At 36.3% G+C, this 13,508-nt stretch overlaps 1 protein-coding gene across 7 annotated transcripts in view; it reads right to left on the bottom strand.

The window, feature by feature from the left end:
- Positions 1-13,508, bottom strand: part of LRBA (LPS responsive beige-like anchor protein) — a 786,930-nt gene that overhangs the window by 12,465 nt on the left and 760,957 nt on the right. For all 7 annotated transcript variants that reach the window (XM_043567604.1, XM_043567611.1, XM_043567619.1 and 4 more), the window contains exon 54: positions 2,647-2,748. In XM_043567604.1, coding sequence (XP_043423539.1) covers positions 2,647-2,748 — 102 coding nt within the window. The remainder of the gene's footprint in view (positions 1-2,646; positions 2,749-13,508) is intronic.

Raw genomic sequence — 13,508 nt, 5'->3', positions numbered from 1 at the left:
GAGTGCATACATCTCAGAGTGTATTTTTATTGAGCACCTGTCACCTGCAAAGCTAAGAAGGAGTAGGTCACTGAAACCACCTGTGTGATGAGTATGTTCTAAGAGATGTGAGTCAGACAAGAGGAGTAATGAGCATAAGGCCTGCTGATCTCCAGGCTAAGTTACTCATGCCTCTGGGGACTTGTGATCTCTGTTTCCCACAGGACTACTAAGGGCATGGCCTTTTGAAAATAAGGTTCTTGGCTTTCTCTTGACCACTCAGGAGTTTGTAAGTTGTCTGTGTTCTCAGCATAAATACATACCAGCAGCCTCTGCTTCACACAGTGGCAGCACTCGTGAATGTCCATTATCATTCTAAATGACACCAGTCCCTCACCACCACAGTTCAAACTTCAGTTTTCACAGTGATGGCATAAAGTTCACGTCTGTGACCAGCTCTTCAGTCCACAAATCACTATGTAAATAACAGATGTGCATCCTGAATGACCAAGCACATCATTTGCTTTAAAGTCTGTCAGTGAGTGGTCACTGCACGTCTGTTACCCATTCGTGCACAGGGAGCAAACTGTGGTTATGGTTGTGCTGCTTCCTCATCTCTGGTGATAAACCCATGTGACATTTTACAAAAATGGATAATCAAAAGAGAACACTGGCCACAAAGGTGAAACTGCACGAAGGAAATTAAAAGTGATAAACCTGAGCGTGAACTTTATACTGAATATAAATAGGGTTACAGAAGAAAGAACTGATTCTGGAAATTTGACACTGCTGAGGAAATTAGTGAAGAAGAACTTATTGACATAGATTAGAAAAGGGGTTGTAACAAAAATGATGTCCCAGAGGTGATGCCAGCAAAAACGTTCACTTTAAAGGAACCCTAGCCGGGGGCAGTGTAAGTTGCGGGGGGGCCTGGGTGGCCCAGTCATTTGAGCATTTGAGCATCTGATACTTGGTTTCGGCTCAGGTCATGATCTCATGGTTTGTGAGATAGAGCCCATGTCAGGTTCTGCACACTGTGGAGTCTGCTTGGGATTCTCTCTCTCCCTCTTTCTCTGCCCTTCCCCCACTCAAAATATATAAACAAACATTAAAAAAAAAAAAAGGAACCCGAGGGGATGTTTCATGACGTTGAATGCACAGAAGATAAAATGTTGGAAAGTTACCCAAACTTAGAAAGGAGCATGACAACTGGTCGAGGCAAAGACAAGATTCTTGCTTGTTATCTTAAGTTATATTATACAAAGAGAAAGAGGCAAACACTATGCAAGTACTCTTTTTAAGTTTTTCAAAAAGAAAATACTTTAATTTTCAATGTTTCTAATGTTTTAAATTATAGTGTACTGAGTTTTACTGTTTTTCTCATGCCTATATATACACATATAACTGTATATGAGAATTTTTAATATTGTGACAAAAAATTTTTAAAAGCCATGTAATAACCACAAATTTTGCCATTGGCTCTTATGATCACTTTTCATGGTTTCAGCCTGCATGGTCATTTTTATGACTCTGCACTACCATGCAAAACAAGGATAACCTTTAATATGATAGGTTTATTTTATATGTCTAATTTTGTTTGAAGATTTTATTTTTAAGTAATCTCAATACCCAGTGTGGGGTTCAAACTCAGAACCCCAAGATCAAGAGTCACATTTCTACAGACTGAGCCAGCCAGTCACCCCTATGTCTAATTTGGATCATGCAGTGTCTAAGAACTTGTTTGCTCAGGATATATGAAATTACTGGGCATAAGAAAGGAAAAACTCCAGTAGGCATAGAATTCTTGCCATCATTATTTCATTGCTTTGACCAACTAAATTTTTAAACACAATCTTTTGAATATTTAATAAGTCTTGTTAGCTAGACTAAGTATTATAGTTTGAGACGCAGATAAGGTGAGTCAAATGCTCAATGCATCCCCATCAGATAACCTTCAAAGACATAAGATTACGGTACTTTTTTGTGTGTTCAGACCTCAGCTCAGGTCCATATCCTCAGAGATAGATAAACCTCAGAGATGGAATAAGCAATGAATTAGAAACAACTCGGTTTCTGGTCAGATCCTGATTTGTTGTGTGTGCTCTCTGAAGGCTCGCTTACTATCTATGGCCTAAATACATGATGCTGCTGCAAGGGCAGACCTCTAAGCAGACCAACTTAAGTATCTTTCCACTCCATTCTCAATGTCATCCTGGCTCCTGCCTAGTTCTAAGATTTGGAAGTTAAAACAGTCTAGGTCAAGAGTTTCTATGAAAACTCTTGATGTGTGAGATGAAACCCAGCCCAGAGTCCAGAAGAATAAATAGACAAAGATGTTCCTTGTTCCTGCCTCCCTCTTCAAAGAACTTCTGTGAAATACAATTTTCTGCAATGACGTCAATGTTCTGTATTTATGCTGTTCAGTACAGTAGCCACTGGTCATGCGTGAATAGTGAACACCTGAAAGTGGCTTATACCACCAAGAAACTGAATTTTAAACTTTATGTAGTTAACTTACACATTTTAGTCAAACAGTCCTATGTGGCTAATGGCTACTATAACGGGCGGCATGGCTCAGAGAAAAAAGTACCAAATCCATCTTGGGCGATTTGTTACCAGAAGACACCAGAAAACGCACGTGACTTTATGAAGGTGCCACAGATTTACCTTTGGAACCACTTAACACGAGTCCTAGCTCAGCGCAAACGGCAGCACAAGTGATCTCATAGTCGTGGCCTGTCAAAATGGCCCGGGGAGTGGTGGGCTCACCTTTAGGAACAAACAGATAAAAACAACAAATTAATTCAAGTTCACACAGGGGATTACCTCTCTCTACTCAGCTCCCTCTACTTAGGCATTCCTATAATGCCTAAATCTTTAATTCACAGTTTGGAAATCTGTCCAAAAATTCTATTTTAGGACTAGATCCAAACTATATGCTAGAGTATGAGGACCACAGTTGCCAAATTTCGAATCTTTACATGATTATATCAAACAACAATGGTTGAAAACAGAGTAAAATAAGACAAAAATCTGCACTGTAGAATGCCTCAGATACTTTCCAAATATAAATATAAGCCCCTTGTTTAGATGATTTATAGATTAATGATTATAAAAGTAGCAACTCTGGCTTGATGCCCATTTCAAAGAAAGGACGCCCCCCCCCCCCCATTCCGTGGTTCACTGAGATCCCTGTCATAATGCAGACAGTCTGAACTAGGACCTGATACCTCAAAGCAGCCCCTCTCTTAAATGCCTATTTACTAATCTTATGTACTTTTCTGAAATATAGACCTCACAGGGTGTATTTCTCTATGGTTCAAAGAACAGAGGGGGAATAAAGCAAACTTTTACGTGTAATTCTACTGATAGTGACTGAAAATTAGGGGAAGAAGGTGAGGATGGGGTAGCAGAGAATCAGTATCCAGATAATGGAAGATACTTCTATACATTTTCACAAGTAGAAAAAGTCATCCTTTTTTCTAGTCCCAAACTGAAAAGAAAAAAACTAGTTGGTTAATAAGAAACCCACACCACAAACGGCCCCAGCTTAGATAACGAAGACAGTACTGGGCTTGATTTGTGGCTTGATTCATGCCAAACTGCAAGGATAAACTGAACTCCATATTTAGCCTGAAGAACACTATTTTAAGGCCACACTAGCCCTCTACTTTTATAGTCTCTAAAGACAAAGACACAAAAAGCCTTTATAAATGGGACTGAAGGGCAGTGTTCTATTAGCATGCTTAGATTTCCTTGATTTGGATTGGTTTCACAGGAATATTGATAAAGGATCCTGTGTAGCCCAAAAGGGGCACATATGCCCAGTAGAAGGTCACTAGCACCAGCTGTGGAACTCATGGAAAAGAACAACTTGTTAGATCCTATCATGTCGGTCAGGGAAAATCCAGCAGAAACCTGCTGTCCTTGGAAAGGCAAATACTGGCTGTCCAAAAAATTAAACTAGCCTCCAAATCAATGGTTTTTGTAATGCATCAGTGGCTTCTCTGAAATTTCATGCAAAATAAATGTCCATGTTTATGTTTTTCTGGGGGTGGGGGGGGGTTGGCGAGGGGAGGAAGGAAAATAGCTTTTACTGAAGGCACAGAGATCCAGACCAAAAGCAGAGGAGGTTCTCTCCTATGAAGACAGGGGCCTAGATTCTGTGCTTCCTGCCCCACTTCAGCTGGAGCCTGCAGTTACTTCATGTCTAGCCACTATAAAGAATTATTACAATGCATTTATTGTAGTATATAATACATAGCTGTGTCCCCACAGAGTCCTTCATGACTTTTGGTGACTATATATACTTCTGAATGAGATTTAAGTAAAGGGGCATCGTAGCAAACGTTGTACTACATTGGCTGTGTCACATGCAGCCAGACACAGGAACTGGCCCACATGCTTAATGACAAAGGGAGACCTCAAATGACATATGGAAAGGCAAGGGGATAAGTGGAATGAGGAGCTTGGTTTCTTTTGATTCCAAGTGTGTAAACTCTGAGGGAAAGACACCTTAATTACCAAGTTCACACTTGACCTTTTGCAAGCCAGAAAGAATTTGTTAGAAGAGCAACTACTTTTTTTCCTTAAAAAGTACACAAATTTGGGAAATTATTTTAAGAAAAGCAGCAAATAATGTAAGCCAATCTGAACTACTTACCTTTCTATGAGAGATAAGCTTTGGCATAAAATTGGAGCTATGTTTTAAAAAGTTACCAATAATTAGCCCTGATTCATGGTTTCCCCCTTTCCTGAGATGTTCTACATTCTACAAAAATACTGTACAAGATACAACTTTGGAAATTAACATTTCATTATATCTACTTGGCAACCTTTTAAAATCAAGAATTAAAATAATTACGATCTAAGGAATACATTTTTAATGTGATTGCTCCTTTTTTGTTTTCATACGTTACCATTTTATGGAGGGGAATGAGGAGGGGGAGACTTGGGTTTTAACTTGAGTTGTCTTGGAATTCTTCAGTGGGATATGAAAGTTTGAAGGAGAACTGATGGCCGCTGAAAGCAATCTAAAGTGTAAGCCAAAGTAAACAAAGGACAGATGGATAACGGTGGATCCAGAAGACGTTGTCACTTGAGCATGGCAATGCTTTTTGTTTTCCAGATCTAAGAATTTTTTCTCAGGGACATAGGAAGGAAGGAAGAAAACTGCTATCAACTGTATTTCTTTCTTTAACGTAAGAGTTGAAATACTCAGAATTTTCTAGGACTGTACAGTTTAGGAAGCCTCACAAGTAACCCCATAAAATTGGTTAAGACAAAATCATTCTTTTTTGTAAACTCATACTTAGGATTTTTTTCATAAGTATGCTTTACTTACAAAATACGAGTTTCCATTGATCCACACTATACCAATCATTTCTCCCTCCACAAGTCAGAAGACACACACATACTGAATGATTTCAAAACTGAAAAAGATTTTTCTTTTCCCAGGTCCTGATCTCTAAATAAAGAACTGTTCAATGCGAGGACTTCGGCCTCAAGTTTGGCAAGATGTCCTCAAACCCAGGAAGCAGGTTAGACAGTTCAGGAAATACAGGGGGGAGAAAAAAAGAAAAAGAAAGAAAAGGAAAGGAAAAGAAAAACAAATTAAAAACATAAGGGTAAGCTTATGATCATTGGGTTGTTCTCAGGTAACTGGTTTCACAAATATTCATTGGATTTCCAGTAAAAGGACTGTGCTATTTAACTTCCCTCCCCTGTAGGAAATGCACATTAATATCCTCTAAAAATCCACATACAAGAATATGAGGAGCTATCAAATCCTCTTTAAAAAGGCTGTTTTCCAGTCTTGTTTAAAACCTGAACTGTGCATTCTCGTTTCATTATGTTATGCAGATTTCATGTTCTTTAAATTTTCTCATCAAAAAAATCTGTTCACAGTAAATACCTGTTGGGTTTTATAAGTTCCAATAAACCAAATGTTTTAAATATTAAAATTTCACTTCAGCAAATAGAATGATATGATATGGGATTTAAATCCAACAGGTCCAAACTGCTTAAATTCAACCGATATTTGGGGGACCGCTTGGAATAAAATTACTAAGGGCAGAGGGAAAAACTGCAGGCAGAACATAGGCTTAATATGTGGCTCACAGTATTTATTTATTTCTCTGTAGTTACACTGTTATACATCATTCTGGATCACAAAGCCCAAGCAATAACATCCTATAGAAAGGAAAGGAAAGGAAAAACTGCTACATATCTGTGTATATTTGTTTGGAAAGTCTAGAAACAAAACCTAGGAACCATATAACTCAGTGCCATTGTAGCACTCATATCCCAACCTCTTGCCAGCCCTGAGAGTTAATACTTAGGAGGGAAAATCAGCTCAAATAAAATAATACTGGCCATATATTACTTTTTCAAAGACCCAAATCACCATCTTTCACTGAAGTCTCTAAACCAAATAAAGAGTAGAAGAAAAAAGTTCTCTGAAAAATATCAGGTTAATTCTTTGATAAAAATTTGCAGTAGTTAATGGCTACAAAAAATCTTCACTTTTGCTTTCCGAGATAGGAGGATCTACCAAAAGCTAGATCATAAAGCAGAACAGATTCCTTTAAGAACCTTTTAAAGTCTTAATGCTTGAAAAATCGTCATGGCTTTCCATAAAGCTGAGAGAAAAATTTATCTTGCTGCTAGTTTAAGGGGCTACACTTCAAACTCTTCTTAAAGAAAAATAAAAAGAGAAAGAGGATAGACTTCTTGGACTGCTTTGAAAAGCTTGAGCAATTACTTCAAAGGAAAGGGCGTCTTTGTCCGGAGAGCAGGTTTATGACTACTGATGCAAATCCTAACCAAAGGCTGAAAAGGATACTCAGTGCATCTTTATGGATGGCCTTAAAGGAAGATGAACAAGTCAAAGGAGATTAAAGACAGCCCAAATCCTGCCAAGATCTTATACCGGGACACACCGGTTTTTACAGATGTGCTTTTCTCAGTACATAATACTGGAAATATCAGTACTAATTTACAGACACTATTCTAACAACCCAACTTGCATTAAAGCAGCACAAGATCTCCGTAATACCCATTTAGCATTTATATTGGACCTGTGTTTTAAAATATTAGGTGACGTGTTTTACACCATTAGGCAGAATAACAAATGCTTTTGTTAAATGTGTTTCTTTGGTGCCCTCATAACTGAGTATATTTCTCCTCAAATGGACCCTGAACCACTTACAGTTATACCTCACGGAAGAGAAAACAGTCATTTCTCTAGTACCTGTTCATAAATATTCAATGAGAAAAATATTTCAAAAGATATGTCTCCATTAAGGCAAGGGGGGTTAATAATCCAGGTAAAAGCAGACTAGATGTGTATTTCTGGCGAACACTTGAGTTACATTTTAAAATTTCACTGAAGTTCTTGGTATTTTTGGCATCATCTCCTCTGTCTTATGAAAATTAAATTACTTTAAAATGTACTGCACAATTCTCATTAGCAGTTTAAATATGTTATTAGCAGAGAGAGAATCTCCTTCATTCATTCCCTGTTTTTTTTTTTTCACAAGTTACTACTTCATTTCATAATGAAGTTTGGTTCTACATGTACCTATTTCTAGTTTCGTAGAAATGAAATTAGTTCTCTCAATTAATACTTAGTTGAGATGACTCCTGGGCCAAAAAGTTAACATTTCCCATTTGCTTTCTCATTCATTCATTTACTCCTTCATTTACTTAATAGCCTTTATGGGATATATGCAATGCACTGTGGAAAAAGGAGGGGAATAAAATATAGTCTATTGTCAAATAACTTGATTTTAAGTGGTCACTGGATCAGGTTCTGTTACCTTACTATAAACCTGCAAAGTATAATTATGAATACCTATAATTGGAAAGGTCAAAAGGCTGTACTTAAGTTCAAACTGTTACAATGGAATTTTAATACCAAATGTGTATTTCACATCAACTAATGAAGTCCTTTAATAAAAACAACAGATATAATTTTCCACATTATTAAAATATAACCATCTGACCTCTTCAAGAGGTAAAAGAAAATATGAGACCTGGCTTTGTTAAAAAAAAAAATCATTTCAACAGAGTATTCACTTTGAAAGAAAACACATATTTAAGAACCTAAATATAAAAGTTATTAAGTATATAGAGATTTTTTATAATCTAAGTATTATACAATGTATGCCAGTCATTTCCTAACGAAGGAAAGTTCCGTATTGCACATGCCTTTTGTCCCATTTTAATTACATTTTGATTGCTACAACAATTTGTTGAGAAAAAAAATTCACGTGTTAACTGTACACTGAACTTTCTTATGTGGCTCACCATAATGGCAAACCGAGAAAGGAAATGGCTTTCTGAAGCGGAAATGAGGTTAGCTACTAAATGTTCCTTAAACCTTTCCCATTAACTTCCTAATGTCACTACATTTTAATTATGAAAGAGGAATTCTTTGAAATTTGTTCTAGTCCTTCTATCTCCGCCAACCCTTCTCCTCCTCTCCACTCATCATAGTCTCTTTGGTGAAAAAAAAATGTTAATTTGATTAGATATATAGACTATGGAAAATAAACCAAAGCTGCATTTAGGGTGGGACAACCATCAGATAGTAAATTTGGATAGCTTCCTCTTGTAAATAATATTAGAATTACTAATGCAAAACAAGATGATGTTGGTATAAAAATCTATAGGTTCTTGGTTTATAACCTTTCTTCTTCCTCCTCTTTGTCTCTGTGTGTGCATCTCTCTCTTACAACTACAATAGAAAATGTGTGTGAGTACGTACCTGCAATTGCATAAAGTATAACCCTAAGTTGGGTCATAATATTAAAAAAATACAAAATCCTAACATGATATATACTGTCATAAGAATTCAGTTTAGCAAAATTATCTCTGTATTGTCCTTTGCAAATACAAAGCATGCTTTAGTGACAGGGTTGCATCAAATCGTCTACAGGTGATGGCCCAATTAACTTCAAATGAAAAATGCAGTACAGCTTAGTGATCAAGAATGGTGCCTCTGGCCTAGAATACCAGCCATGTGATCTTCCTTGGGCATGTTCTCATAGTTTACAGTAAGACCTAGGAGCTTCAAGGCCCAGGGCAGAAAGTAAAGACATATTTATAATCTCTCTGTGCTTCACCTATAAAACAAGGATAATGATAGTAGTTACCACATAGGACCACTGTAAGGTTCAATGAGTTACCATGTAAAGTGCTTTTGGTGGTGCTCAGCATGCAGTGAGCACCCAGCAAGTATCACCGAGTAGTAGTAGTGGTAGTAGTAACAACAGTAGAATGATGTTCACTCTCTGTTGTAGACGCTCTTTCAGCAAAAGTATAATATCTGATCCTATGCTTCATAAATGAAAATTAGAGATGGTTCTGATTATTTTCGTTTGTCATTCTTTTATTTCTTAACTTCTAAAAATTAAACTTTGACTTCTCCCATTCTTCCTTTTCTTAGACTTTCCAGTCTTCCCTAACAATCCATATAAATTCTGATAAAACTACTAATACCTAGAAGCCTAGAGAAGAAAGTGAAGGTACATTATAATCATTAGGTAATAGTACAGTAATAACACTACTATTATCAAAGTAATACATGCTCATTACAAAACATTCAGACAATGTAGTAAATTATGAAGAAGGAAATGAAAAAACTGCCTCTAAATTCCACTACCTATAAATAACCATTGCTAACATAAGAAAAATCATTTTGCTGGCTATCATTCTGGACTTCTTTCTATGCATGAATATACACAGAACACAAAGTATATACATAGACATAGACACCTAAAAATTATACACGTAGTTTGGTGATCTTTGACACTTAACGATACAGACAGCATTATTTATCCGTGTCAGTACCACAAATTCGTAATACAGTAATGGCTGCAGAGTATTTCATTATGTGAACATACAAGACTCTACTTAAGTATTACATATTTTTCTTTCTTAACACTTTTCATTTGTTGATTCCCCCCATAGAGGGTCTTGCTTTTGGCTCAAATTCATTCATAGCTCCTGTATCTGTATATCTAGTATCTAATAACATAAACATTATAAAATTTTGCCTCCAAAAAAGAATACAGATAAAGACATTTTACATCTTTAGCTTAATTGGAGACATTCTGATTTTACTATCAAAAGCAAAAGGCAACCTATGTAATGGGAGAAAATACTTGCAAATCATATATCTGATAATATACAAAATATATTATAAAGAGCTCATACAACTCAATAGCAAACAAACAAATGTAAAACAATCTGATTTTCAATAAATAGATAGATCGATAGGCAGGCAGAGGATGTGAGTAGGTATTTTTTTTCCAAAAAAGACATACAAACGGGGAACAGGTACATGAAAAGGTGCTAAACATCACTCATCATCAGGGAAATACAAATCAAAACAACAATAATATATCACAATTGTTCAAATGGCTGTCATCAAAAAGACAATAAATAACAAGCGTTGGAGAGGATGTGGAGAAGAGGGACCCCTCATGCACTGTTGGTGGGGATGTAGATTGCGGTAGTAACTGTGGAAGGCAATATGAGGTTCCTCAAAAAATTAAAAAAAAAACATATGGTACAGCAATTCTACTTCTGGGTATTTATCTGAAGGACATGAAAACACTACCTTGAAAAGGTATCTGCACCCTCATGGTCATGACAGCATTATGTATAATAGCCAAGACTTGGAAACAACCTGTATCTATCAATGGATGAGTGGATAAGAAAATGTGGTGTGTGTTGTGTGTATGTGTGTGTATACACACACCAGTGGATTATTATTCATTAATAAAAAAGAGGAAATCCTGCCATGTGTCACAACATGGATGGACCTTGAGGGTATTATGCTAAGTGAAACAAGCCAGAGAAAGACAAATACTTTCTAATTTCACTTATATGTGGAATTAAAAAAAAACCCAAAACAAACAAACAAACTGACCTCAGAGATACAAAGAACAGACTGGTATGGTAGTTGGGGGGACTGGTAGGGGAGACGGCAAAGGTGGTCAAAAGGTACTTTCAGTTACAAAGTCAGTCAGTCCTGGGACGTAGTATACTCATGGTGACTACAGTTAATAACACTATATTGTAGGTTTGAAAATTGCTAAGAGAGTAGATCCTCATCACAGGAAAAAAAATGTATAACTGTGTGGTGATGGACATTACCTAAATAAATTGTGGTGATCATTTCACAGTATATACATATATCAAGTCATGTTGTACACCTGAAGCTAGTATGTTATATGTCCATTTTATCTCAATTAAGAAAGACACATCCTGATCCCACTCACCCCAGGGAAATATAGCAATCTCTCAGGTGTAGGAAATTACAAGCTACAAGAGTAAAAGCTAAAAAGTTCAGCAGTCATAAAGACTTCACCATAGGAGGCAGAAAGAATTCTAAGGATTTCCCCCCTACCTAGAAATAATTCAAATCTAGAATCTGAAGTCTGACCGAGCCTATTTATGAGCAAAATTACTTTAAAAACTAGGGCAATTGTTGCTTTGTAAAAGGAATCATTAGAGGAATTTAAGTACTTAATTTCATGGTTTTTTAAAATAAACTGTTAGGAATATTAAAGTACAATATAAGGGACACATGCACAAAGCTGTCATACAGTTTCTCTACTGAAATGAACTTTTTGGAAGGTGATAAAGTCAGTCTAATACATTGTTCCAGGAGGCCTTGATTAAATGTGTCCTTATGATGGTTCTCCAATAATGTTACACACACACACGTGCAATACTCTAAAAGCACAAGAATCCCGCTTTTAGGTTTAAAAAAGGGTGGGAGAAATAGCTTGCCATTTCAAGGTATATTCAGTTTCAATTAAATGAAGAAAGATACATTCCAAATTTTCTTTGAGAACCCTAGCTGACCAGAGGGAACTTGTCTCTTCTTACATTAGTTCTACCAATTGTTTGAAATTAAATTTCCCATCTGAGCATAAAGTATTAGACAACCAACTTTCTTTGGTGTGGTACTATGAAAGTCTACACATGAAGATACTCAGTTTCAATTTGAGGGCATAAATCTTCAGTTCTTCTGTTCTCATATTTATATGACTACAGCCTACGGCTGAATGGTATAGTCATTTTTCTCTGCAACTAAACAAGGTAAATAAATGTGATATATTGGCACATCACCCCACCACTCTGCATATGGTGCACATTAAGGTTGTATTCATTTGCCATATGAATATAATTCCTTTTACCACATCTACTATTAGTTACAAGCAGTAAATACAGAGTTGTTTTGCTGGAACTTGCGGGCCTGCATTACATCATGGAGCACTAAACATCCTGGACCTTCTGGAGAATTTCATAAACATAGTTTAATGTCACCTGAACTTGAACACTGCCAACATACTGCTGCAAACCCAACTTGATGAATTATTCAAGAAAAAAAAGAAAAATACAGGGCAGTCTCAGTGTTACTACAACAGTGTATGCCAAAAGTCAGGCCACAAGGAAAGCTCTTGATGAGGTAAATATAAGAAGTCACGTTCTAGACAAAGAATCAGACCGAGAGAAATATGCCGGGTGCAAGAAGGCTACTTGGGCCAAGCGCTCCTTTCATATTCAGAATCTAGTGAACATAAGGTCAAAATATCTAAACAATTTTCTTCAACTACGGCTTACCTACAATCAAGAATGTAAGAGTTTATCTTATGACAAACTGATGCTTTGTTTCATGAGGCATACGTTGAGCTTACTTTTTCCTTAAACAAAGTATTTATTATAAATTTCCAAATCCACATTAGGGTAGAGGAAAAGAAGGAAGAAAGTGATTTCTTTTACAAACTTATATGGTTCACCGCAAACGTACATACCTTGGCATTTTTGACCCACAAATCATATATCACAGGCAATTAAAAACAATGTACACCTGTCTTATCACATACTGATTTTCAAATTTACCGAATTAAGTCCCCAAATACATCCAGCAGATGGTGCTCTAGGACACCTACTTAAAGAGAGTAATGCTGTTTGTGTTATATCCACCTATATTTTGGCAAGACAAAGAATAAGGATTTATCAGTAGCTTCAGTAAAACATATTAGGCTTTATGATAGAAAGAACATAATTCCTAAATATGTGCACAAAAATATACATATGCATAAGCACATGTGCACAGAAGCAACCAGTAAATAATTCACACCTGGACATATAATGATACTACTTTTCTTATAGACTGATGAGTAGTCTATGTATATCAGTGGTATTTATAGTCATAAGGCAAGATCATTCTAAATTCATTAAAAAAAAATTTAGAATGCCTTAAAGTTAGAATTCATTTTTAATTATAGCAGGAATGTCTCATTAGGGTGATACTAGTAAAATTAACAACAGTGGGATTTACGGTAATGACTTAAGTGATTGATGAGAGTATAACAAAATGAAGTTTTAGACAGAGAAAAAGCAGGGCAGCTATGGCATACAGTACTTTAAAAAACAGCTCTGTGGTCTGTTAGTGCTAGCCTTATGGTTAATAAAACCTTCTTTCTAATTAATGGTGCTGAAATATT

This window comes from Prionailurus bengalensis, chromosome B1 (assembly GCF_016509475.1).
Source record: "Prionailurus bengalensis isolate Pbe53 chromosome B1, Fcat_Pben_1.1_paternal_pri, whole genome shotgun sequence".
Classification (NCBI taxonomy): domain Eukaryota; kingdom Metazoa; phylum Chordata; class Mammalia; order Carnivora; family Felidae; genus Prionailurus; species Prionailurus bengalensis.
The sequence above is the reverse complement of the archived record's forward strand: the minus strand, read 5'-3'. Positions and strand labels throughout refer to the sequence as shown.